At 45.8% G+C, this 26,358-nt stretch overlaps 1 protein-coding gene across 5 annotated transcripts; it reads left to right on the forward strand.

The window, feature by feature from the left end:
- Window positions 1-108: 108 nt before the first annotated feature.
- Window positions 109-16,053, forward strand: kif20ba (kinesin family member 20Ba). 5 transcript variants are annotated; one of them, XM_028988995.1, is made up of 35 exons: window positions 109-193; window positions 390-516; window positions 599-685; window positions 769-891; window positions 971-1,109; window positions 1,244-1,428; window positions 1,572-1,626; window positions 1,808-2,017; window positions 2,104-2,215; window positions 2,292-2,363; window positions 2,441-2,587; window positions 2,676-2,838; window positions 2,952-3,242; window positions 3,337-3,455; window positions 3,534-3,660; window positions 3,768-3,960; window positions 4,365-4,426; window positions 4,503-4,622; window positions 5,750-5,900; window positions 6,480-7,356; window positions 7,432-7,570; window positions 7,869-7,988; window positions 8,077-8,137; window positions 8,214-8,339; window positions 8,601-8,704; window positions 8,835-8,990; window positions 9,495-9,671; window positions 9,904-10,032; window positions 10,298-10,414; window positions 10,765-10,974; window positions 12,596-12,670; window positions 13,050-13,124; window positions 15,046-15,169; window positions 15,270-15,406; window positions 15,617-16,053. In XM_028988995.1, exons 2-35 carry the CDS (start codon window positions 412-414, stop codon window positions 15,695-15,697), a joined length of 5,169 nt encoding a protein of 1,722 aa, XP_028844828.1. In that variant the 5' UTR covers window positions 109-193; window positions 390-411; the 3' UTR covers window positions 15,698-16,053. The 5 variants fall into 5 exon arrangements, with proteins under 5 accessions (XP_028844828.1, XP_028844830.1, XP_028844829.1 ...); XM_028988997.1 differs by having other exon boundaries at window positions 4,554-4,622; XM_028988996.1 differs by having other exon boundaries at window positions 2,298-2,363.
- The last annotated feature ends 10,305 nt before the right edge of the window (window positions 16,054-26,358 follow it).

Here is a 26,358-nt window from a genome sequence, read left to right on the forward strand (position 1 = left end):
AGAACACGCCCCAAGAACCACGCCTTTTTTTGGTTCCATGAGCCTTTGCGGCCGACTCGCCGCTCTCCGATTGGTCGGATTTAAACATAAGACCGCCTTACTGAACCTCAACACGCGGGATGTTTGGGGACTTTGTTTTTTTTGTTTTCTACTTTTGGATTTAATTTTTTTTGTTTTCTTTGCTCTGAAGCAAGTAAGATATAATCCGCTCTCCCGCAACTTCGCTCTTGTTCTTCTAACTGCAGGTTCATTAGCTGACGTTTATTAGCTAACGCTAGGCTATAAAGAGCCGCATTCGGCTTGAAGTTGTTTATGGTGAATAGTCGTTATGTGAAGTTTAATTGCATTGCTGGGTTCATATAATCTATTATTTACTTATTTCTGTGAAGTTGCGACCTGGTGTGGGGAAGGATGGAGTCGTGTCCAGACGCTAAACTGACCGGGCCGACCGCCATAACAGTGGAGGATCTGAAGAAGGACCTGCTGTCAGACTTCTCCGAGTTCTCCGACTCGCAGGCGAGTTCTTTTCCACCTTCCGTCCCGAAGCCCAGAACCTTGTTTCTGTCAAGCCAACCCGGCCTTTTGTGACGTTTGGCAGGACTCCTCGGTGGAAAAGGAGCATTTGAAGGTTTACCTGCGAATCAGACCCTTCACAGCAGCAGAGAGAGAAAGTGGAGAGTCTCAGGTGACTCGCTTGCTCCAAGATCTTGAAATATACTAAAACGTGCCAGTTTATTCACCCGCCTTTTGTTTCTTTCTCTTTATAAGGACTGCATAGCATTAGAACCTCCTGACACAGTCCTCCTCAAGGCACCGAGAACGTCCCTTTCTGCACGTCACGGTGACAAAGCCACGTCGTCGCAGACCGCACAACGGTTCAAATTTTCCCAGGTTACCATCAGTCGCCTTCCTTTCTTTTCTTTGTTCATTTTGCCATAAATGTTCCTCATGATGATTATCGTCCTTGCAGGTGTACGGCCAGGATGCGTCACAGCGGGAGTTTTTCGATGGCACCGTGAAGGCCCTGGTCAGGGATGTCCTAGAAGGACGGAATTCGCTGGTCTTTACTTACGGTGTTACCAATGCTGGGAAGACATTCACGTTCTTAGGTTTGGCGTCTGTGGTTATTTTATCTCGGCGTACTTCATGCCTTGTGTTTGCTGTACAGTTTGTATTAATTAATGTGTGTGTGTGTGTGTGTGTGTATATATATATATATAATATATATATAATATTTTAATAGGTCCTGATGAAAATGCAGGAATCCTGCCTCGGTCCCTGAGAGTAATATTCAGCAACGTCGGTGGTCGCTTGTACACCCGAATGAATTTGAAGCCACACAGATGCAGAGATCACGTCACGCTTTCAGACGACCAGCAGAAGGAAGAAGCTGCCATCAAACACAGCCTGTTCAGACTTTTCAGAGAGGTGCTACTGTCCAAATCTGCCATGTTCATGTCTGCCACTTATCATATGTTAACATTTAGATTTTTAATTCTAGCAACAAAACCCTTAGAATTGTACTACAATAAATCATTTGCCAATTTTTCCCTTTTCGGTCATTCTTGAAGACTGATGGACAGAAAAGTCTGGACAGCCTGTCTGGCATGAAGACTATGCTAGAAGGTAACTAGGACTAGTCCAAGTTCATTTCAGCTACATACATGTTAGACGGGACCTAGTGAAACGACGTTCCTCCAAAACCCGGTGCTACGTGTATCATTTAAAACGACGTTACACACTGACAAACCGAGCTACATAAAGAGCAATGCAAGAGTAACGTTAAAGCTTTTTTTCTTACTCGAAGGGTCAACGTTGAGTGATGTCGATGGGTCTGTGTTGGAGGACAGTTTTAATTTGGACCATCAAGAGAACATCAAGTTCTCTCTCTGGGTGTCCTTCTGCGAGATCTACAACGAGAACATTCATGACCTGCTGGAGCCGCTTCCCACTGGCGCGGCGAGGAGAGCCGCCCTCAAACTGTGCCAGGACGTCCGAGGCAACTCCTTTGTTAAAGGTCTTACCGTGCTTTATTCCCAGCCTTCGTAAATCCTTCGGCGTGCCTTAAGGTGAACCACTATTCTACATTCCCTGCTGTAACAGACCTGAAGTGGATCCAGGTAAACAGTGCTGATGAGGCATATAAAGTCATGAAGCTTGGCAAGAAGAACCAGAGTTTCTCCAGCACTCGACTCAATCATCTCTCCAGCAGAAGGTATCAGAAGCCGAAAGCGGCGTGGTCGGTAAAGTTGGATTCCGGTTTGGCGTTTTTAACGTTCCCTTGTGTTTAGCCACAGCATATTCTCCATCCGGATTCTCTGGATTGATGACACTGGGACTCCTCGTGTTCAGTCAGTCAGTGAGTGAGTGCCCCCCCCCCCCTTATTTGTGAGGTTTATTTATTTTTGTTCATAAATAATTTTTCTCTTTTTCATTTTAGGCTCTCTTTATGTGATCTGGCCGGCTCAGAAAGGTGCGCCAAGACCCAGAACAAAGGAGATCGTCTCAAAGAAGCAGGGAACATCAACACCTCACTTCTGATTTTAGGCAAATGCATCAATGCTCTGCGCCAGAATCAGCAGTCAAAGTGAGCCTCTAACCGGTGACCATTGTCTCCTGTGCCACCACTCTTCCTGTTGCGACTCCAATGCGGTTCCCCGGTTTTATTCCCTCAGGTGCCCTCAGCATGTGCCCTTCCGAGAGAGCAAACTCACGCACTACTTGCAGGGCTTCTTCACTGGCCGAGGCAAAGCCTGCATGATGGTGAACATCAACCAGCTGGCTTCCATGTACGAAGAGACCCTCAACGTGCTCAAGTTCTCTGCAGTTGCCCAGAAGGTCTGACTGGTGCTGTTTTATTGCCCCCAAGTGAACCCCGGAGTGCCCTGGCTCAAGCTGATCGAAAAATACAACGTTGGGTTTTTTTTTTTTTTTTTTTTGTGTGTGTGCAGGTGGTGGTTCTCAGCACAAAGACCCTTCCGCTTCCTGTCGTAGGCAAGAGGAGCGAAAGAGAGGTATCCTTCATTATCAATAATGCCGATCGCAAGAACCTCTTGTTAAGGGCCAGGAGGAGCTCTCTGGTCCGCTGGGACACCAGTCTGGAGGATGTGCAAGAGCACGAGGATTCCGAGGAAGAGGAGGAGCAGGAGGACTCTGAAGAAGAGGAGAGTATGCTGGAGAACACGGTTCAGGAATCAGACGATGAGCCGGAGACGATGCAAATTGACAAAGCTGCGCACGAGGTGAAGCACCTTCAGTTCGTACCCGTTCATTGATCCCGTCCCCGTTTAAGCATCCGTGAAGTAGATTTATCTATGAATATTGTGTGCGTTTTAGGACTTGCTAAAACGCCTAGAAGAGCTGAGAGCGCAGAACCTGGACCTGGAGTCTCGTGTTAGGGAGGAGGTCACCACTGAGTTCTCAGAGCTCTTTTCCAAGATGCAGGAAGACTACAAGTGAGCTGAAACTAGAAAATATTACTTTTAAAGCGGTTTATTTTTGAGTTTCACTCTATTTTAAATGTTTTCCTTCAGCGAGCGCCTCGCTAAAGAGTGTAAACTAATCGAGGACCGCTGTGAGAAGCGTTTGGAGATTCTTCAAGACTTGATGAAAAAGAGCTCTGCTTACGAGCAAGAGGAGGACCAAGAGCAGCAACAAACTGTACGACCTTTTTTTTATTAATTAATTAATTTATTTATTTAAAGTACCTAGTGTAGATATCTCGAGCAGGTAGGGTCTTTATGTAAATCGTTTTGTCCTCTGAGCAGGATGAGCGCTCCGTTCCTCTAGACGTCGTGATTGACTCCATGTGCAGCGACCTGGCTGGCATCAGGAACGATGCCGAGGCTGCCCAGACCTGCCTGGAGACCCAGCCTGCCACTCAAGACTTTGCAACGAAGCTCTTGGAGCTGTCGGGGGAGCTCGGCAGAACACAGAACCTGCTCTCTCTCAAGACCGAGGGTGAGTCGTGAAACCCGAATCGGAGAGGTGCACAGCACGCTGCGTCCTCTGCATTTAACCCATCACCCTTAGTGGGCAGCTATGAAAGGTGTCCGGGGAGCGGTACCTTGGTCAAGGGGACCTCAAGGGAGCCGTGGCAATTCGGGATTTGAATCTACAACCTTCTGATTTTATGAGTCTGCATCTTTTCGTTTGTAAGCGTCAAATTCACAATCTTGGCACTTCATATAATGCAGTTCCTGTTTCTTTGAACTTGCGCTCTAGTGGCATTTTTACCTGCATTGTGATGCATGGGCAGATTGTCGCATTTGACCAGTTGTACAGTAATATGCACAGAAATAATGATTAGAAATGCGTTGGTATGTTTCAGAAATATGTGAACTATTTCAATCTCTCACCCTCAGAGCTGGAGAAAATCTGCAGGCAGTCAGAGGAATCCAAGGAAGCGCTAGAGGCAGCTAAGACGGTACTGTGCCGCCCATTTTTGTTGTCCGAATACATTCTTGGTACTGCTATAGTTATAGCACTGTGTCTCACTGTAGAACTTGGAGTGCCAGGAGCTGAGGTGTCATGATCTGATGGTCATGTGTCAGCAGAAGGACGAGATGCTCAGTAAACTCCAGACTGCCATGGACCAGCAAGAGGAAGCCGCCAGTAATGATGTGAGCATGTTTCATCTGTGTCAAACGTGGTTAACCCTGTCTGTTGTAATGTTGGTGGAAAAATGTCCTTTCCACAGCTGTTTCAACAAAAAAAATCTAGAAAAATCTAAATCTGTTTCATCACACCATCACTACAGCCAATTTATTCACTAATGCCGTAGTCCAGATTCTGACCCAAAACCTTGGAGGTATGAGGTCAGGGTTGGTAAGACACTCGAGGGCAGGATGGCTGAGCGGTCTAAGGTGCGGCGTTCTGGTCTCAGTCTCTCCTGAGGTGCGGGTTTGAATCTCACTTCTGACAGATTATCAGATTTTGGGGCAGTGGTGGCCTAGCGGTTAAGCAAGTGGCCTTGTAATCAGAAGGTTCCCGGTTTGAATCCCGATCCACTTAGGTGCCACTGAGCAAAGCCCCGTCCCCACACACTTCTCCCCGGGCGCCTGTCATGGCTGCCCACTGCTCACCAAGGGTGATGGTTGAAAGCATTTTATTGAAAGCTGCCAGAAGACCCAGGTTCAAACCCCACTTACTACCATGTGTCCCTGAGTAAGACACTTAACCCTGAGTGTCTCCGGGGGGGAACTGTCCCTGTAACTAGTTTCTCTCGATAAGGACATCTGGTACATGCTGTAAATGTAAACAATGACAATCCCTTCTCTTTTTCACTTTCATTATGAACCAGAAAAGCACCAGATGTCCCAGGTTCAAACTCCACTTACTACCATTGTGTATCTGAGAAAGACATTTAACATTTGAGATTCTCCAGGGCGATTTGTCCCTGTAACGTCTGATAAATGTTTGAAATGCTGAAACGTCACCTACTGGTTCTTGAAGCTTAATTTTAAAATAAAGTCCCCCTGCCTTTATCACAGCAGCACAGATTCACTTTACACTACAGAGCAAGTTTTGGAACTAGTCCCAAAACCAGAAACCTACGGACTGGGTCCAAACGTCTGGCTTGCAGTCTGTCTAAGTGTTCGATTACTCGGAATATCCTACAAACAGATCTGATCCTGACAATGCTAAGAATCCATATTTTGATGTTAGATTCTGTAGTCTGGACTAAGTACAGAGTTGTCTTCACCTCCACAAGCCCCTATCCACCCCTTCCTTTTTTCTCCTTTCCCAGCGTGTTGTGGTGGCCTCGGTCAAGGAAGAGCTTGTTCTTTTGAAGGCCAACTGCACATGCGCAGTCGCCGCCTCACGGAGCTCTCAGGCAGAGGGCAGGAAACGCCGGCAGGCGGCGGAGGGCTTGGATGGAGAGCCACCTCCAAAGAAAGGTACAGACCTCGCCTCCGCTGCTGAAAGGCCCCTCCCGGCCTTCGTTTCGACGCGGGCGGCCGTGCGAGAAAATCGGTTCAAAGGTCGCAGATATCTCCAGAGTAAAAGGCGCTCAGGGCTTCGGAAGTAGCCCCCCCCCTCCCACGCCCGGGCGAAAAAGAGTGCTGCGGGGGGATTTTATCCTCCCATTTTACACATGTAATACTTGTTAATAAAATGAATAAATTATTATTATTTTTTTTTTTTTTTTTTTTTTTTAAATTGGACTGCATGTGGGGGAAGAATCTGGAAGTTTCGTGTCTGAATCAACACTCACTCACACACCCACCCCCCCACACACCACCAGCAATTCACAGCTACTGATGATCCTTAAACTGGTGCTGTGCATCTTATGCCATCCATAACCATACGAAGCACTGAGCATGATTTATATCTGAATAAAGATGAGGGTGGTTGCAGAAATGGCAACTATGAATAAATGAAATGAAACCAGAAGAAGAAGTAGTAGAAGACGAAGTAGTGGCTGAGCTAGATCAATATTAAGTAAACGGCTGACTGAAACTCGGTTGTGTTTCTAGGGCCTGTCGGCGACCAGGAGGAGGAACGAGCTGAATCTGCTCACCTGCAGAAGGAGGTTGAGCAGATTGAACACCTTGAGCAGGAGAACCGGTCCCTCGGTCGGCAGGTGGAGCACCTGAGCTCCGAGCTGGCGCAGTGGAAGCGGTCCCATGGCGATGTGCTTCGGCAGAAGGAGGGGCTACAGGTCGAAATGGCCGCCCTTCAGAGCGGCGCGGATGACCAAGCTGCGAAGCTCGCCTCCGTGGAAATGCAGTGGGGCGCCGACAGGGCAGAGGGTGCTGAAAAGCTGAAGGCCGCTGAAGCTCAACTGCAAGAGAGAACTGCCCTGATTGAGAAGTTATCGCAGGAAGACAGACGGCTCCAGGAAGAAGTGGCCAGGATGCGAAAGGAACTCCAGGAGGCCCAGGAGGAGATCGAGAGGCGAGACTGCAGAGCGCAGGTTCAGGAACTGGAAGTCAGCCAGCAGCAAATGGCCTCAGAGAAGCTCCAGATCCAAGCCAGGGAGCTGGACGAGCTCAAGACGCAACACGCCGCCTTAAAGAGTGTCGTCTCTGAGCTGGAGGAGAATGCCAGGCGGAGGCAGGACGAGGGAGAGAAAAGGGACGCGTTGGAGCGGAAGGAGGTGGAGCTCTGTGGCCTTCAGCAGAGGCTGGACGAGCAGGAGAAGGTTCTGACCAGGAGAGAGGCTCAGCTCTCTGAACTGCAGAAGCACAGGACGGAGCCGGGCGGTGAAGGCGAGGAGGACGGGGCGATGGCCGCCGTGCAGGAGGTGCGCAAGAGAGAGGCGGAGAAAAGGAGAGAGCTTATGGCCGTGGCAGAGGAGGCCATTGCTCAGAAGGATGCTGAGCTGCAGAAACGCGTGCAGGACATCAACCGGTGGGTCGGCGAGAAAAACTGAGATTTCGTTTTGTTAGAAGGCCGGTGACTGAAATGTATGTGACGTGTTTCCAGGCTGAAAGAGGAGCTGAAGATGGCCACGGACGACGCGCAGTGCCTACGCCTGGATCTGCGGAGGAGAGACGAGGACTCCTCGGATCAGAAGGAGAAGCTCGCCGACTCAAAGAAGCAGATCCAGCAGGTTCAGAAGGAGGTGAGGAGGCTTCCGTTCAGGGTGGTGACAATGGCTGCCGCTCCGCGAGGGGGGTCATCTGCTTACATTTACAGCATTTACCAGACGCCCTTATCCAGAGCGACTTGCAATCAGTAGTTACAGGGACAGCCCCCCCCCGGAGCAACTTGCTCAGGGACACAATGGTAGTAAGTGGGATTTGAACCTGGGTCTTCTGGTTCATAGGCGAGTGTGTTGTCCATTAGGCTACTTACACCCATCTGCTGAGTAGATCCCCTCGCTGTGCTCCTCAGCATCGTCTCCGCTTGTGCCGTTGCAGATTTCCTCCATGCGCGATGTGGAGCAGTCTCTCCGGCAAAGGATCCAGGACCTGGAGAGGAACAAATCGCAGCTGCAGAACGACTTGAGCAACAGGGACCGCACCATCCTGCAGTTAAAGGTGGGCCACTTTTATTTGGCCACACACAGCATGGCACCATCGCAGTTTATCAGTGTGAGCCTTCAACACACTTCTGCCCATTTTTTAGGCTCAGTCTACTGATTCCAGATCAGACGAAACCCTGAAACTGTACCAGGATGCCTGCAAAGGTATAAAAGGTTATATTTTTTTTGTGTGTCCACATATATGGTTCAGTAGAAATTATTTTTTCCTTGGTGTGCAAAGATCTGCAGGCCCGTGAGAAGCTGATAGGTGACATGCGCCTGGCCCTGACAGAACAAGAAGAAACTCAGTCTCAAATGGACCTGGAAATGGAAACTCAACAGGCCAACGTTCAGCGACTCACTGACGGTGAGAACCCCTCATCCTTAGGACTCAATGGTTTTTCCCGAACAGCGTAAATTCCAGCATGTTCCAAGTAAACTGACATTTTCATTAAAATGTTCATTAAACTATTAATCTTTCCAAATGAGATTTCCCCTCGAAATAGGCCTGGCATTGACTCTGAAGCGCCCGATGAATGAACGAATAGAATCTGATAAGCCGTGGTGGCTACAGCTGGCGTCTTTTGGCACTGTTGGTCTGACAGTGGGCCATTGTTTGTGTTGGCAGAGGTGGAGAAGCTGAAGGAAAGACTGCTGGGGCAGGACAGCAGGAAGGAAGCGGTGCCAGAGTCTAGAGGAAATGATGCTGCCCAAGCACAGGAGAGCCTAAAGGTAAACCACACACAAACTACACCGGTTACCGTCTGATAATCTAAACCGGATTTATTTATCTGTGGTCAACAGAGATTATTCTGATTCTTATGCAAATAACAGTTGTCAAAATTTGTGTGTGTGTATTTAGCTGACAATTGAAAAGCACCAGGCTGACCGAAGCAAGTGGCTGGAGGAGAAGATGATTCTGATTCGTCAGGCCAAGGAGGCAGAGGAGAGACGAAACCAGGAAGTCAGGCGTTTTGCAGACGACCGCGAGCGCCACGCCCGACAGCAGACAGAGCTGGTAATAGAAGGGTCAAACAAAACACATGTTCAGGAAAGCATCATGAATAACACACAAATTACAAAGAAGAACCGTGGTACCAATGGCACTTAGTTACTAGCAAGAGGAACAGGATGCTGGTGTGAGTTGCCCTCTTTAAATTAAGCAAGAAATGAATCCCAGAAAGGAGTTTTCTTCCCATTTGTATAAGTATCATCATGTCAGAGGCTATCTTTTGAAGAATAAAAGGGAGAAAAATCTGTCTTTTGGCAACTGTTGTCCCCATCAATCAGGCCAGTGGATGGTTTTGGAAAAGGCCTGTTATAGTCAAATATTTTAGACAAATATGTAGTTAGTCCAGGGCAGAATTAGAAGGAGTGGGACAACGTGCCCTCCGCCAACTGTAAATGTATGATGAAAGAATTGGACAAAAACACCTGCTGAAGAGACGCCGGGTACCAGGTTCCTTACCCAGGCTTCAGGCCTCAAGCCAGTCCAGACAAATGTCTCTGTGTCTCTATGTAGGAGGCCATGTCAGAGCACCTGAAGCAGCAGAATGAGAAGATGGCGAGCTGGAGGAACGAAAGGGATACGCTGGTCGCTGCTCTGGAGGTGCAGCTGACAAAGCTCATCTGCTCAAACAAGGAGAAGGATCAAGAGCTGCAGCAACTCAGGCTCAGTAGCACTTCTTCACCAGTAGAGGTCAGCAGAATATAAACCGTTCAATGGTATATATTCATATATTCATAGTTGTTTACCATATATTCATAACCATTTATCCCGTTATGCAAGACACTGAATTTACAAAGGTTTTTGACTGGAGAATAAATCTTAGTCCATTGGAATCCCAGCTTTAATCACAATTTCAATCTACTCAGGTGACATAGATTGTCAGAAATGTGCACCCCGTTTTTCCCGTTGTTCCAACATTCAGCCAGCCGAGGGCGAGATCTCACAGCATCAGAGCCTCCTGTCGGAGAGAGACACGGAGATCCTCCACCTGAAGGAGCAGCTTCGTCTGTCAGAAACCGCCCCGGGGTGTCACCGAGACTCATCCACGCAGGTTTGAAACCAGTGTGTCACCCAACCGTTGCCGCAATGTTCAACAGTGCAGCTTCTGATAAACCAGCTAACCCCCTGCAATACTCATTTAGTATCAGCTCACTGCTGCATGGGGGTCTCACCCTGTAACATGTGGCTTGGTACGTAAAGCGAATGCACTTTATCCCCATTTGGTCTAACTAGAGGCCACAGAGGTCTACAGTGTGTTTGCAGAGATGCTACAGGGTCACGGTTAAGTGTGTGTCTGTTCTGTAAACCCTGCACAGACTGATCCAGGCACGAACTCAAGTGTGGCGAAGGCGGTGCAGGATTTGGCCGGCAGACCTCTGGACAGCAGCACTCTCAAACGGGCAGGGAAGAGCAGGAGTTCTGCTAGCAGCCAGGTGATTGGCTGATAATTCTCCAAATAGTTCTTCTTGTTCTACACACGTTCAAATGAATCGTGCTTATTATCTAATTTTGTGAGTGTCCGTTTGTGAACATTTTCACATTTGTATTGTTTATCAGACGCCCTTATTCGGTGTGTCTTACAGTCAGTAGTTACAGGGACAGTCCACCTGGAGACACTCAGGGTTAAGTGTCTCGCTCAGGGACACAATGGTAGTAAGTGGGGTTTGAACCTGGGACTTTGTAGTCTTCTGGTTTAAAGGCGGGTGTGTTACTAGGTTACCTTTTGTCAGGAACTGGTTTTGGTGGCTTTTTTTTAAATCGAATCTGCCACCTTTCACCTTAGGGCTCAACGGGCTTTCCTTCCGTTCTGGAATCCTCGGAAATCTCCACGGACGCAGGCAGACGCTCGCGCTTTCCACGACCGGAGCTGGAGATCTCCTTCAGCCCCCTGCAGCCAGATCGGCTCGCCCTGAAGCGGCAGGGAGATGGCGCAGCGTTCACTGTTAAAATCCCACGTGCCACACGCAAACGGAAAAGTGGGGAGATGGAGAAGGTAACACGTGATGCTTTGGCTGTTGCATATATATTTTTTTTATATTTCTTGATTGAGCGCACTTGCATGATTTGTTTTCCTGAATATGTCTGCCAGAAGTGAGGTGTTGATAATGCATTAGTAAGGACGACGTGGACACTTTCTCATCCTTATCTTCTGTAATTAGAGTAGGTGCTGGGCTCTATCCATTCCATCTTATTGCTATAAAGATTATATGCTGTTAAGTGGCCAAATCTTGAAGGCACTATATCTTGTGGGATTGCAACTGGCAACCACGGCTTTATTTGAATTAATAGTTGAGCAAGTTGTTGTATTTCAGTGGAACCATGATCATGTTCTGGTGTGTTTCAACATACTGTGAACTTGCTGTGCTTATACATGCATTGTTGCCAAGTCAACTTATTTCCACAGACTTGATTACCGGTTTTTGTCCTGTTCTGGCAAACCTGGTTAAGAGTGACAAGCTGATCAAAATGACCAGTGGAAGGTAGCTTCTGTTTTCACTGCCAACTGTTACGTGTGTGTGAATTTTTTAAAGCATCTTTTATTCTCACACATCCCTTTTAAAACAATAATTGCTACTAAATTGTTAAATTAGCCCTAATATATTCATGAACTTGCTCCCCTTCACCAAACCCAATCTCCATGGTTGATGCACCAGAGCACTGTATGGGTTTTTCTTTTATTGTCTTAATTAGTTGTCACTTGTATGCTAATTAGTCTACACTTAGATGCAATCAGTCTGCAGAAGACTAATTGAAAGCTAATTCAAGTGGTTGCCAGGTCTGTTCTTTTGATGCTGTCTGCGTAGCCTTGTAAATCCACCAGCAGCACATGTACCCATTAAACCATGTTTTTTTCCTTTTAAAAGAGAATAAATCTCCAGCTTTACTGCTTTGGAAGTTCATTTAAAGAGCCAAGCTGCTGGGTCTCTGTTGCTAGTTTTGGTAGATTGCATATACCCTCATTTTAATATTGTTTCCGTACTTTATAAGCGTTGTGCGATGCTGTGGTCCGTTGGATATTTTCGTTGTAAAATGTGTGTTTGCTTTGTAGTCAGGTGGTGGGTGAGACGTGAGAGGAAGAGCCCTGCAGGGTTGCACAGTAATCCCACTAATGGCTGCTGCTGAGCTGACCATTCCTCCCTAATCACAGAACTGGCCGTAAACCAGACCGAGCAGTCTGTCAAGTGGACACATCCAGTGCACAGCCATGGGTTATTTTACACAAAGCACAATGTGCAAAGCTTGCTCTCATCAAATAAGACTGTGTCCAGGTTTGGAGGTTCCATTGTCACCGGCCGTGAAGTGGCCGCTTACATGACATTTTGAGACAGATGGGGGAAGATAAGTCATATTTTATTCCTTCTCCCTTTGAGGTCTTCCCGAGAAGTGCCCCCCAGCCAACAGCATCGTCTCAGGCTGATGACGAATGACATTTCAGAGTCTGTTCTGTGCCCTGAAAGACCAGTTAGCCACAGCATGTCCTGTAAAATGTTGTAGCTGATGTCCGATGGACAGTTGGGATCCGATTGCGTCATTGTCACTTTCTTAAATGTGTCTGGCTTGGCTGTGCTGTGAAATAACAAGAACCTTTTGTCATTCTCCCCAACCCCCAAAAGATGTCATTTTTAAAGAAGCGAAGCTGTGGGAAAAGTAAGGTACAATCCAAAACGGGCCATGAACAAATTCCTCAGGTATCTGATGTCTGTTACCATCACATTTCATCCGTCTGTTCATCGGCAATCATCATAATCAACTTTAGTATTTGGTTATTAATTCACATCATTAATTACGCCGGCTCTTTGCCTAAATTCTGGGCTATAGACTGAATCCTTTCCCACAAGCATCGTTCATCTTTTACAGCTTTTACATTCATTTATTCATTCATTTAACTGATCAGGGCAGACGACTGGCCAGTAACTTTTACAGATTTTGTTTCCTCCCTGAATCCATCTGTCAAATCTGAAGCTACCAAGCACCACTAACCACTACATTTCCCCCAGATCACGATCTTATTTCGTCCACTCGCTGCATGTTGTATATGATTAGAAACAGTTTCTCTCTGACACGCAGGATGGTGTGGAAGCTGAGAACAGGAGGAACACGAGGACGAGGGCGATATCTAAACTGGCGGTTCACCAGGAGGAGGTGAGTGTGAATGGCTGCTTTTATTGTTTAAAAGATTTGCGCGCTGACACCCATGTGCTTATGTGGCGCCTCTGTGGCGCACCTGGTTAGCGCGTGCGACTTAACCGAATGGTTGGTGGTTCTAGCCCACCCAGGGATGAAAAGGGTCCCTTGGGACAGTGGTGGCCTAGCGGCCCCGTAATCAGAAGGTGGCCGGTTCGAATCCAGATCCGCCAAGGTGCCACTGAGGTGCCACGTTTTCTTTTTTGTTTTTTTTTTTCTCTTTTTTTTATGATTATTTCAGTGCTAGTGTAGCACTGCGTATAATGTTGTGTGTTAATTCAAGTTGAGGTGTGTGTGTATATATATATTGCAGTGACTCCAATAAGCAATATAGAAGTGCAGCAAAAGGTCCAGAAGGTTTGGGCAAGGTTGGGGTCACCTTGGAATAGGGCTGTGCCTGGAATTCAGGCCGATTTATGTTGATCCGGGCATATTAACTGGATCACAGGTTTTCGTTTTTTTTCCCGACTGGCCACAGTTAAGTGTTGGTGAGCACAGCCTTTGTTGCCAGGCAAAGTAAAGACAGAAAAGAGCAGAATGACTGCCGTTGACTTCGAGTTCTCCTTCAAAACTGAATATTGTAAATACAGTTTTGCCTCTGTATGTTAGTAAATGATTTTATGATATTTAGATTTGGCCAAAAAAATTGTGGTGATCAATATGGGAAAATATATCATGATCATTTTTTGGCTAAATATGTAAGTGCAGTCAAGCGATTACAATTTTTAATCGATATTAATCACATTTTATTTTGTGTGAGCAAGAGACTCAAGAAAAAGTGGAATGTTCATGGAACATCTTGAACGTTCAAGGCATATTAGGCAACATGCTTCAATTTAATGTGGCATTCTAAGGTGGAAGTGCTTCGGTGAAGTGTTTGGTTTTTTTATGGAATATCTTCCATATTGAGTTGCTGCCTGTGACTACCAGATCATCTGTCCATTTGTGTGAAGGTAACTTTACTTGGACAATTTGGCTGAAATGAGTTTGATAGACATTTCAGGGATTTTGAGTCATTCTGATTATTATCTGGTTAATTTTTTTTTTTTTTTTTTTTTTTTTTTTTTAAGTAGATTAATCCTGATTATGATATGTAAAATATAATAAAACGTATATAAAATATATATAAACACATTTATAAAATACTGATAAATATCTTTCAATATGTGTTGTAATTGCATTCTTTAAAAGTTTTTCTTTTTCTTTCATGTGCCAAGGTATCTCTCTCTTTTCTGGAATAAGAGTGTTTAGTCTTGCGAGTCCCACCGTTTGTATATTCAAACATACATCAATCATTTAAATGAGACCTGGTCATGTGACTGAGTAGTTCTTAATTTCGCAAGTGTTTGTGTGAGAAGTTGTTTTGCGTGTGCCGTTACTCTTTCCATGTGTGGTGTGCTCTTGTGCACACTTGTATCTTCTTACAAGTGAACTTTTCAAACACTGTTAATAGCTGAAAACATGTGCGGCCGTGTAACAGGAACCAATTAATGGAATGTCCGTAAACCTGAATGCAGTAATAATACGAGTCGCCCCTAGATCCCCGTTTCCACACCAGGAAAGAATGCTGGAATGGATCCGATCAATTACATTTAATGACACCGGTCATTAAATAGTGATTGGCATGACTACCATTGACCTTTTCCCGGTCAGGCCGGCGAGTTGTGATCATGTCTCAATCCACCACTGCTTGGTGCTGCTCTGGATTTTACCTTTTGACACAACTTGCCCCTAAACTTGTCAGTGCAGGAGTGCATAAAATGATGGAACATGCCAGAGCAGTGAGTAGTTTGTGGTGTAAACGTAGCGCCTGGCCACTCACTGGACTCCATAGTCTGTTGCTGAAGCAGTTTATGATAAGCTTGTGTTGTCCCAGCAGAGCTCACCAATGGCCGGCAAAAACTCCCAGAGTTCTCAGTCCAGCTTGCGAAGTGGGAAAGAGGGACGGCTGCAGAAGATTGGAGATGTTCTACAGAGTTCTCCTACATTCCTGAGCAGTAAAGGTGGGTTTGTAGATAATAATTTATTTCCTCTTTAAAGTTTTCTCCTATTTTGTATGTGTGTGTGTATAATATTTATTGTGTGTGTTTTGTCTTCGTGCAGCGAAGAAAATTTTAGGTCTGATGAGTGGGAAGTCTGACGTGGAAAGCGGGTCATCTTTGAGCAGCGGGTCCAAAGGACCTAAACGGAAACCCTACCGACCGAACATCTCCTCGCCCATGAACATCCCCGCCCACCGAGTAAGCTGAGCAGAGCAGGGCAGCCGTGTCACGGCCGGAGTCACACTTTGTGTTCTTCTTTGGAAGAACTTGTGCTGGACATGTTGTCATATTTTAATTGCAATATGAACATTTTACACAACAGTCTTCGTGCGGTGGTTTAAAACACTCGTTTTCTGAAGTGCATGACCTCTGACCTGACTTTTTTTTTTTTTTTTTTCCCCCCCACAGATCATTGGAGGAGAAGTGGAAGACCGAGAAAGTGATGTGCTCATGATAAAGAGGCGGCTCCGTCCCCGTAACGAAAAATGAAGAAATCAGTCATTCTCTTTATTCTTAGTCAGTTAAATTTACTAAAATTGAAGGATGTTGTATGTTTGTGTACATATATATTTGAATTCTTTGCACTTTAATAATCATATTTTAGTTCTTTTAGTTAAATATAATATTTGCAGATTGTCACTTTTGTTAATCTTTTGTTAATGTTTCTTTATGATACTGTAACTGCATTTCTTTTATGTTTTTTATAATGCTGCCTTTTCTTTCAAACTGTACTGTTATGCACCAGTTAATTACTTTGTTTTCATTAATACCACCAACTGATGGTTCTGTGAAATTAATTTCCCAAATCAAAGACCAATTATTTTTTTATTGGTGCATTAAAAAGACGTCAGATCAGGGTGAAAAATGTGTTAATAATGAAATATCTGCGTACATGTACAGAGGACATGTACATACACGTTCAGCGACAATTAATCTTGAGATATCATGGATGCTGTGTTTGTTAATCCAAATTTGTCATTTTAAAAGCTCCATTAATTAGAAAATCCTTTTCAATGATCTTAGTAGAGCTGAAAACAGCTCTGCACTGATTAAAGAAGCCATTGAACTGGCCATATTCATACTAGTACAGTATCTAGTGGGACTGGGGGAGTGGCGGCATCGTAATCAGAAGGTTGTCTGTTCGAATCCCAGTCAGCCAAAGTTCCCCTGAGGTGCCGCTGAGCAAAGCACCGTCCCCACACACTGCTCCCCGGGCGCCTGTAATGGCTGCCCACTGCTCACCAAGGGTGATGGTTAAAAGCAGAGGACACATTTTGTTGTGTCACCGTGTGCTGTGCTGCAGTGTTTCACCATGACCATCACTTCACTTTCATCTAGTGCATCAGCAGATGTGGGCTATATCATCACACAATGTAACATACAGATACACAATTGAACAAGACTCATTATTGATGGTAACTCTTAATTTTTAGTTGCTTTGGTGGAAAGTGGATTCTGAAGATCCAGAACAGGCCTATGGAGAAGTTTGTGAGTCTGGTTTCTTCTGCCTGGATGGTTTAAAGTACAGTTGCCCATTAGTGCTCTTCTCTCTGTTCACCCCTAAACCCACTTCCTTCCTAATCGATATGAGCATGTACAATTAAGCGCGGCCAAGACAAACTTCATTAGGCTTAAAGTTGGGCTTAGGGCCAGATTTGTTTTAATTACGAAGTGTGCGGCTGCATGACTGCAGAATTAATGAGAAATTAAATTACATTTGCAAGTCCACTGACTCACTGCTGGGTGATAAAACAGCATGGGTGGATTTTCAAGTGCATTTATTGTTTCTTAAGTTCGACAGCCGGGTGGCTGTGTGCCACACGAGGGCCGTTTTAAGGCAGGACAGAATGGTGGAGGAGACTGTGGAGGCTGTTAATGACATCACAGTCAGGGTGACAGCGAGTGACAGTCACTTACCTCTTGTGTGCTGTGATTACAGGAGAGAAGATGCTACATATTTAGTTGCTGGTGATTATCATCTGCTCCTGTAATTATCTCCAAGGCTGCGCAATACGCTCGATCACCAGCCGTGGCCCACGTCTGGGAGAACATCTCCAGCCTTGGATCAAATCTGAGTTTGTGAGCGGTAATTTCATTTTGTTCGAAGATGTGCAGACTTGGACTGGTCTGATTAGCACATCAGCATAAGTGCAACAGAGAGATGGATTCATTTACGTTCTTTTATTACAGAATCTGTTTCTTACATTTATGACATGTAGAGCTGTCAATCAATTAAAATGACTCCCTGAATTAATTACTATTACTTGTGATCCTGAAGCTTGGGCAATTTACCTTTTCGCAATAGTTCAGTCAGACAAGTTTTAAGCGTAAATTCTGATGACGTGATGATAAAAATCACCATGGGCCGCGTGCCGCAAGGTACTGTGTTCACTTTATTAGCTTCATTTTTTTTAAATCATGGACACACCTCGCCACTGTCCAGCTCCATCTCTGTATCTGGCTAGAGACAGATTTCTGCACTTGTCACAGGTCAAACCTGTGTTCATTTCGTTATGACACGTAATACATAACTTAGATTACCTAGAAATGAACTATTCATGTGTTCATTAAAAAAAGGTGAGAGTGAGTGCAGGCCAGAGTGATATCAAAAGCAAGAACAATGGCATACTAAGAACCCCATCCAGATATCCACCGCCAAATTAGGAGTTAGAAAATGCCAGTATGTATTTTTATGTGTGTATATCCCAAGCATTTTCTTATTAATAAACCAGAATTTGAAAAAAAAATAATATGATAATATACATGTCATAGATCATGTGTGCCGAAGAATCTGGAGACATATGGCATTCTGAAATGGCAAGTGTGCTGAGCAAAAATGTTTTTATGTGAGCGCTGACCTTTAGAGAACAGATTGAGATTCATCGATAAGGCAACTGAGAGCTGCAATTGTGCCATCGGACGGCCAATTCCCGCTTCATGCCTGAAAGTCCGGCGCTATCACTAAATAAATTGCAAGCATCTTAAACAGAGCACAACATCCCATTCTGACACCCGAGGCCACTCGCTTTCAGTAATTAAATCGCTTTGGCATTTTCGTCTGTCTGCTGGATTCATGGCAATGCGATGCTATGGAAGCAGACTGGAGCTGCGGGGGCCGAGGCTTGAGCAAGGAAGGTGGCAGCTACTGTGGACTTGTCCAGCTGGTCCTGTCCCTCCCGATATGATAATACTACAAGCTCTTTCACTCTCTCTCTATGAGCTAAGAGAAAAGCTCTGGTAATTGGAAAAAAAAAAGGTTTTATAAATAATCAAAGTTGGTTTTAAGCTTTGTAATACAGAGGAACCTCCATGCATCCACCCGTTTTTGAAAGCTGCTTATCATCTCCAGGGTTTGGGGGCATTCTTATCATTTTCGGGCTCGGGGGAGGAGCAAACTGCCAAGATTCAAGATTGGTTTATTGTCAGTACAACAGTATACACAGTATACCACGTATTGAAATAATAGAGCAGAGATGTGCAACATGATTTGAGATGTGCAAGAATCAAGTGCAGTGATTGTGAAACTCTGCTTTCAACTATCACCCTTGGTGAGCAGTGGGCAGCCATGACAGGCGCCCGGGGAGCAGTGTGTGGGGACGGTACTTTGCTCAGTTGCACCTCGGCGGATCTGGATTCAAACCGGCAACCTTGTGATTACGAGGCCGCTTCCTTAACCGCTAGGCCACCTCTGCCCCCTTCCATAATGCTGGGACTGTATTGTTGTTGTAGTTTAACAGTGTTCTGGTGATGGCGGTGCATTGAGAGAATGCAGGGTCTGGCAGTTACAGTTCCGATGCTGCAGAACCATCTGCCAGATGGTAGGAGGGAGAACAGGGCATGTGCCGGGTGGTGAGAGTCCTTCATTATGTTCCGAGCTCGACGGATGAGGTGTTTGTTGTAGATCTGGGAGATGGAAGAGGAACAATGATGATGTGACAGTACAGTTCCCGTACCAGACAGTGATGTAGCAGCAACACTCTCAATTCCCCCCGGTAGAATGATGTGAGGATGGGAGGAGGGAGGTTGGCGTTCTTCAGCTTCCTGAGGAAGTGCAGATGTTGCTGGCCTTTTTTGGTGGTGGAGGTAATGTTGAGGCTCCAGGAGAGGTCGTCTGTCATGTGCGCACCCAGGAACTTGCTGAGGAGCTCTACAGCAGATCCATCAATGTGCAGTGTGTTTCTTCCTAAAGTTGACAACCATCTCTTTGGTCTTGGTGACATTGAGAGTTAGGTTGCTGTTCCGGCACCAGTCCACCAGATGTTTCATCTCCTCTCTGTAGGCAGACTCATCGTTGTTGGTGATGAGCCCCACTACTGTTGTGTCATCTGCGAACTCGATGATGTGGTTGGAACTGTACTGTGCAGTCGTGTGTCAGCAGAGTGAACAGCAGTGGGCTGAGCAGCGTCCCTGTGGGGAACCTGTGCTCAGTCTGAGGACCTTGGAGGTGTTATTTCCTGTAGACACAGACTGAGGCCTGTCTGTTAGGAAGTCCAAGATCCAGCTGCAGAGTGGAGAGCTTATTCCCAGCAGGTCCAACTTCATTACCAGCTTCTGAGGGATGACAGTATTGAATGCTGAGCTGAGGTCGATAAACAGCATTCTGGCGTTAGTGTCTTTTTTGTCGAGGTGGGAGAGAGTTGTGTGAATCGTCTGCTGAGCACTTTGTAATGATGGATGTGAGTGCTATGGGCCGGTAGTCATTGAGGCAGGACACAGTTGACTTCTTTGACACCGGGATGATCTTGGTGGCTTTGAGGCATGTGTTGAAGATATATGTGAAGATGTCTGCAAGCTGGTCAGCACACCCGACCAGGAATGTCATCTGGTCCTGCTGCTTTCCGCGGGTTGTCTCTGCGGAGGGTCATCCTGATGTCTCACATGGAAAGACAGGTCGTTGGGAGAGGGAGTCGTTTTCCTGGTTCTGCCAATAATCTTTAAATGTTCTGCGATCGTTTGTAGGATTTGACAGCTCTGGTTCAGCGATGTGAATGGCCCAGAGTTAAATCTGACTAGGGTTGGTAGTAGCCTAGTGGGTAGCACACTCACCTATGAACCAGAAGACCCAGGTTCAAACCCCACTTACTACCACTGTGTCCCTGAGCAAGACAATTAACCCTGAGCGTCTCCAGGGGGGACTGTCCCTGTAACTACTGGTTGTAAGTCGCTCTTGATAAGGGCCGCTGGTAAATGCTGTAAATGTAATGCTATAATATATAATCACTACCTCTATATTTCTTTATTTTAATGTGCACCCTGATCAACCTTCTGTCTGGTTTTAGGCTTTAAAATAGTTTCTTTGTGAACAAGTGGTATAAACAATATAAATAGCATTTATCTGTCTTCATTCTGAAATGTGCAGGATGTTCATGTGAAGTTTGAAAGTTCTGGAATCAGAAGCCGGTCTTGTTTTGATTGAACTGGTTTTGCAAGCAACTACTGTGCCGAGCAGACACACCATCCACCGCTTCAGGCCAAGCGTCGCATTTCACCAGCCAGCCGTTTAACTGGCCTCATGAAAATCTACTGTTTTTCTTGTTATTTCTATTAAAGGCCCTTTAAAAACCATACAAAACCTTTATTCAACCTCTGTGGTCTGCCCACATGACATTCAAATTAGACCGAAGTTGCGCTAATTGTGACTGAAATTCCCTCCCTCCCTCAGCGGCATGCAGTGTAACAGCGGAGAAGGAGTTGTCCTGAGGGTCGGGGCTGGACTACTCAGCAGCCCCTAATTTACCTAAGAAAAGTTCTAGCAAAATAGGGATTCCAATTCTTGCTCAAAAAGGATCAGATCTATTTGGAAATCAATCAAAATCAGTGTTATTGGTTTCATTTTTCCTTGTGTGTGTGTGTGTGTCCATCTTTTATTTGTCCTACTAAACAAGTTACAGATCATTGGTGCTAGTAGCCTAGCGGGTATGAACCCAAAGACCCAGGTTCAAACCCCACTTACTACCATTGTGTCCCTGAGCAAGACACTTAACCCTGAGTGTCTCCAGGGGGGGACTGTCCCTGTAAGTACTGATTGTAAGTCGCTCTGGATAAGGGCGTCTGGTAAATGCTGTAAATGTTTGGAGTTCCAAAATCAGGAGTCCAATTCATGTTCTGAAGTCCACAGAATAGATTAAAAGTCCTTTTCATTTGTCCTTAAATCATTCACTGGACAAGGACCTGACTACTTGCTTGTTGAGTTTGCACCGTCTAGATCACTCTGGCCCTCTGAATCGGGCTCCTAATTACTGCTATAGGGTACGGATAATGAAATACGGGCAGGCAAACTCCTTTATCTCTCTCCACATTGTTAAGCAACTTGCATTGCTATTTGCACAAAAGACTCTATTTCCAGTCTAATTGGTTGATTGAAATTCCAGACAAAACATTGAGAAGAGGTGGATCCTCACTGAGTCAGCGCTCGAGCGGTTGTAGCCACCACTCTCATGCAGTCAGACGCCAAACGAAACCCACGAACAGATTGCGCTGACCCCCGACACGTACAGCGCTGGAAGGTCAAATAATCACTTCCGCTCCCCCGTCTCCATCTCCCCGTCCCCCAGCAGTTAGTCTTTCCAGTGTCATTTTGTCCGTCGCACTGCTCTGTGTGTGTGTGTGTGTGTGTGTGTGTATGTGTGTCTACCCTCTCCTCCCTCCTCATCATCATCGTCAGCATTTCACTCCTCCTCTGCCTCACTCCTCCTCTCCTTCTGCCTCTGTCCTCGTCTCTCGCATGTTCTGCATGCAGAGTCTGCGCCGGGGATGTGAGAAGGGCCGCAGCCGTCCGAGCTTCGTCTGTGGACGGAGCCCAACTGGCCTTGTGCGGAATTTCAGCAAAAAAAAAAGACATGAAAACATTACAACAACTCCATTAAAAATCGGGGAGACAAAAGAAAATTAAAAAAGAGTCGTATAATGCAGATGCTCATTTATCATTCAAATGACAGTTTCACTCCACCAACATTCTGCTCAGAGATATATAATCGAAACTAGGGCGTCTATGGGAGCGAATGCGTCAACCGAGCCGCCATCTTGGGACGGGGTGATGCTCCTTTTAAACGAATGTGTGTCTGATAAGGCCAGGGCCAAAGTGGAATACAGGATAACAGGACTACTACAGTTTTTATTGTCTTGGTTTGTCAAACATGTATTTACGATCAAGCCGTGAATACATTTTTAGAGAAGATTTTTTTAAAAATAGAGCATAATTTTATGTTTAAAATGTAATCTGCATACACACTGCTCACAATAAGTTAAGGATATTGGTATTTACATGAGTGCTTTTCCTATTTGCTCTGAATTTTGATTTGATAATTTGATATTACTAATAATGTATCAGAAGAAACACCATTTTCATTAGTTTAATATTTATTACCCAAAAACTTGTCAATAACAGGGATAGCCCCAAATAACAAAAATTGACAATGTCAGTAGTGGGTGTTTCCACTATTTGCCGCAATGAAAGCTTGACAGTGACGTCTCATGTTCCTCACCAACCTCATGATGTTGTTCTGAGGCAATGCGTTCCACTCAAGTTCTACATGCAGTTCTGCCAGGTCACGTGGGGGTGGGGTACGATCATTCAGTCTCTGCTTCAACTGGTCCCAGACATGCTCTATGGGGTTCAGGGGAGGTGCCGGAAGGTGGAATGTTTTCACATGATTGTAGTGTTGGTTGTAATAGCTGGACACACGACCGGAGCGATCAAATCAGCATGCAGATCCACGAAGACTCCCTCTAAAATATAGCTGTACACCAAACAAGGTAGCGGGGAAGTTTTGGGAGGCTAAAAAAAAAAACTCAATGCAATTCACGCGTAAATGTCTACGACGGCTGTGATTATGGTCTCGGAGTGCCCTGCTGTTTACCACTCTTGCACTTAAAAAAAAAAAAAAAACCCACACGCTGAATATCGGATCGTCCACCGCGGACACATGCGCTTGACGGCCTTATTTACACTCAGAGCGTCTCCTCGTGCAGGTAAAGCTTGAGTTATAATTGTGAGGAAATGGATCTGGGGTCACCATCCACTCAGCCCTCCAGACGTTATTTACAGAGCATCTAGAAAGTATTCACAGCGCATCGCTTTTTATACATTTTGTTATGTTACATCCTTAATTCCAAAATGGATTAAATGCATTTTCTCCTCAGAATTCCACACACACCACCACATAACGACAACTTGAAAAAAGTATTTTTGAATATGATGCCACAAGCTTGGCACAACTGTCCTTGGCCAGTTTGGCCCATTCCCGCCATTTTAAGATCTCTCCAGAGATGTTTAAATTGATTCAAGTCCGGGCCACTCAAGGACATTCACACAGTTGTCCTGAAGCCACTCCTTTCATATCTTGGCTGTGTGCTTGGGGGTCGTTGTCCTGCTGTTGCCACAGTCCATCAATATCACCCCTCCCAGACCGCCCCTCTGCTACGTTCCCTCCACTGGATCCCAGTAGCTGCACACATCAGATTCAAAATACTGATGCTGGCCTACAAAGCCAAACATGGAGTAGCACCATCCTACCTCACAGCCCTTATTACACCTCGCACTGCACCTCGTATACTCCGAGCCTCCAGTACTGCTCGCCTGGTCCCTCCATCTCTGAAGGTAAAAGGAAGACGCTCATCTAGACTCTTCTCCATCTTGGCCCCTCGGTGGTGGAATGAACTTCCCCTCGAGGTCAGAACAGCTCAGTCACTGAGCACCTTCAAATGACAGCTCAAGACCTTCCTCTTTAGAGAATATTTAGATGAACTTTCTTATTGTCGAACTTGTGTACAGAATCTACAACAGAGTGAATAAAAAGATTGTATTCATGGTTGGGGTCCTAGTGAACCGGAACTGATCACTTCATCCATGGTAACATGGAAGCACGTTGTAAGTTGCTCTGGAAAAGGGCGTCTGCCAAATGCCTTAAATGCCCAAGTTCAAGAGCGCTCTGGAGAAGGTTTTCATCCAACCAGATGTGTCTGTACATTGCTGCAGTCATCTTTCCCTCTATCCTGACTAGTCTCCCAGTTCCTGCAGGTAAAAAAAAACTGCCATCACCATGCATCACCGTGGAGATTGTATTGGTCTGGTGATGATCCGTGCCTGGTTTCCTCCAAATGTGACACCTGGAATTCACACCAAAGAGTTAAATCTTTGTCTCATCAGAGGAGAGAATTTTGCTTCTCATTGTCTGAGTGTCCTTCAGGTGCCTTTTGGTCATGTGCCTCTGGCCCCTCTAGCAAACAGGCCTGATCGGTGGAATGCTGCAGAGATGGTTGTCCTTCTATAAGATTCTCCTCTATCCTCAGAGGACCTCTGGAGCTCTGACAGAGTTACCATTGGGTTCTTAGTTATCTTCCTGACTAAGGCCCTTCTCAACTGATCGCACAGTTTAGGTGGCCGTCCAGCTCAAGGAAGAGTCCTGGTGATTTTGAACTTCTTCCACTTACGGATGATGGAGGCCACTGTGCTCATTGGGACCTTCAGGGCAGCAGACATTTTTCTGTAACCTTCCCAAGATTTGTGACAATTCCTTTGACTTGATGCTTGGTTTGTGCTCTGACGCGAACTGTCGACTGTGGGACCTTAAAAAGACAGGTGCTTGTCTTTCAAAATCCTGTCCAGTCAACGTTTTTCCACAGATGGACTCCAATTAAGCTGGACAAACGTCTCAAGGATGATCAAGAGAAACAGGGGACACCTGAACTCAATTTTGAGCTTCATAGCAAAGGCTGTGAATACTTACGTACATGTGATTTCTCACTGTTTTTTCATTTTTAATACATTTGCCAAAAGATTTTTTCACATTGTCATTATGGGGTGTTGCGTGTGGAATTCTGTGGATAAAAATAATCCAATACATTTTGGAATAACGTGGTAACATAAGAAAATGTGGAAAAAGTGGTGCACTGCGAATACTTTGCAGGTGCACTGTATGTCCAGAAAATGCTCAGAGTAATTCGGAAATACAAAGGTTTCGCAACCGCGCCTCTGCGTAAATAGACAGCCTGCTGTGCGTGTTAAATTGTAAGTTGTGAATCCGCCTCGCTTCGACCGCCACGTCAAGCCCTTCACGTTCACATGTTCACAATTCGTCTGCAGCACACAATCACGGTCATGACCGATACCAGTTTTTAAAAAATAAAAAGACTTCACTTGAGCTTGTCCCGTACGAGAAGCTGTCAGAAAGCATAGGGATGGGAAATTCCATATCTACTGTATTGACACCACAGGAACGGATATACCGCAGATTAAAGGATAATACGGAAAAGGTCTTAATCGATGAGTTTTGTTAACATGAGAAATACATTCGCGACCAGTCCCTGCCGGTTGCGCCCAGGTTTGACTGACAGCCGTCGCTGGAAAGCCACGATCTTGGTCAAGAATGGAGCTGCCTTCTCCCACATCGGGGCAATTAGACGACTGCATAATGAGCCGTCCACCCGGTCCCACCGTCTTCAGGATCTGGACGTAGCGCCGATCTCCAGCCTTTAATGCGATTGGCTGCCGTACGATGAGTGGCAGGTTGCCGCTGGTAATTTGTATTCCTTGTTGTCGTCGCTTGCTGAGAACATTGTGTGCCGTGTGGCTGAAGGCCTTTTCGCACCTTGTCTCGGAGACCCCGGCGATTTTTTTAAACGGCCCACCTTAACGGGGAAAACAACATGCTTCATTCACACATAAAGCACAGACAGAAATTCCAACACCGGATTACTTCAAATTATAATTTATAATTGAACACATACAATTTCACAATTATGCGCATTAACAACCTAATGTTAAAATTCAGAAAGGCAATTAACATGCAGAACGTTGAAATGGCGTTAAAAAAAGGTTTCGTTTCATGTGGCGAGCCAGCACCGCCACGAAAAGCGCAGGTGAAGCCGCGGCAAGCGTTCAGGAGTGGAACTGGATATCTGGGGAGGAGTGCGGGGTCTAGATGGTAAACGGGAACTCAAGCCAGAGAGAAAGCGATCCTGGGAAAACAGACCCTGGGTCAGGTTCCCCGCGTCCCGCCCGTAACCCGCACTGCGTCTGGGCCGACGCGGCCCTTGATGTGCCAAATCAGCAAGTCCGACATTACGGAAGGGGACTGCTGCGATTGTCCCTGCGAGGGAGCCAACATTTACAGCATTTATCAGACGCCCTTATCCAGAGCGACTTACAA

The sequence above is a fragment of the Denticeps clupeoides genome, chromosome 8 (genome assembly GCF_900700375.1).
Source record: "Denticeps clupeoides chromosome 8, fDenClu1.1, whole genome shotgun sequence".
Taxonomy (NCBI): Eukaryota; Metazoa; Chordata; class Actinopteri; order Clupeiformes; family Denticipitidae; genus Denticeps; species Denticeps clupeoides.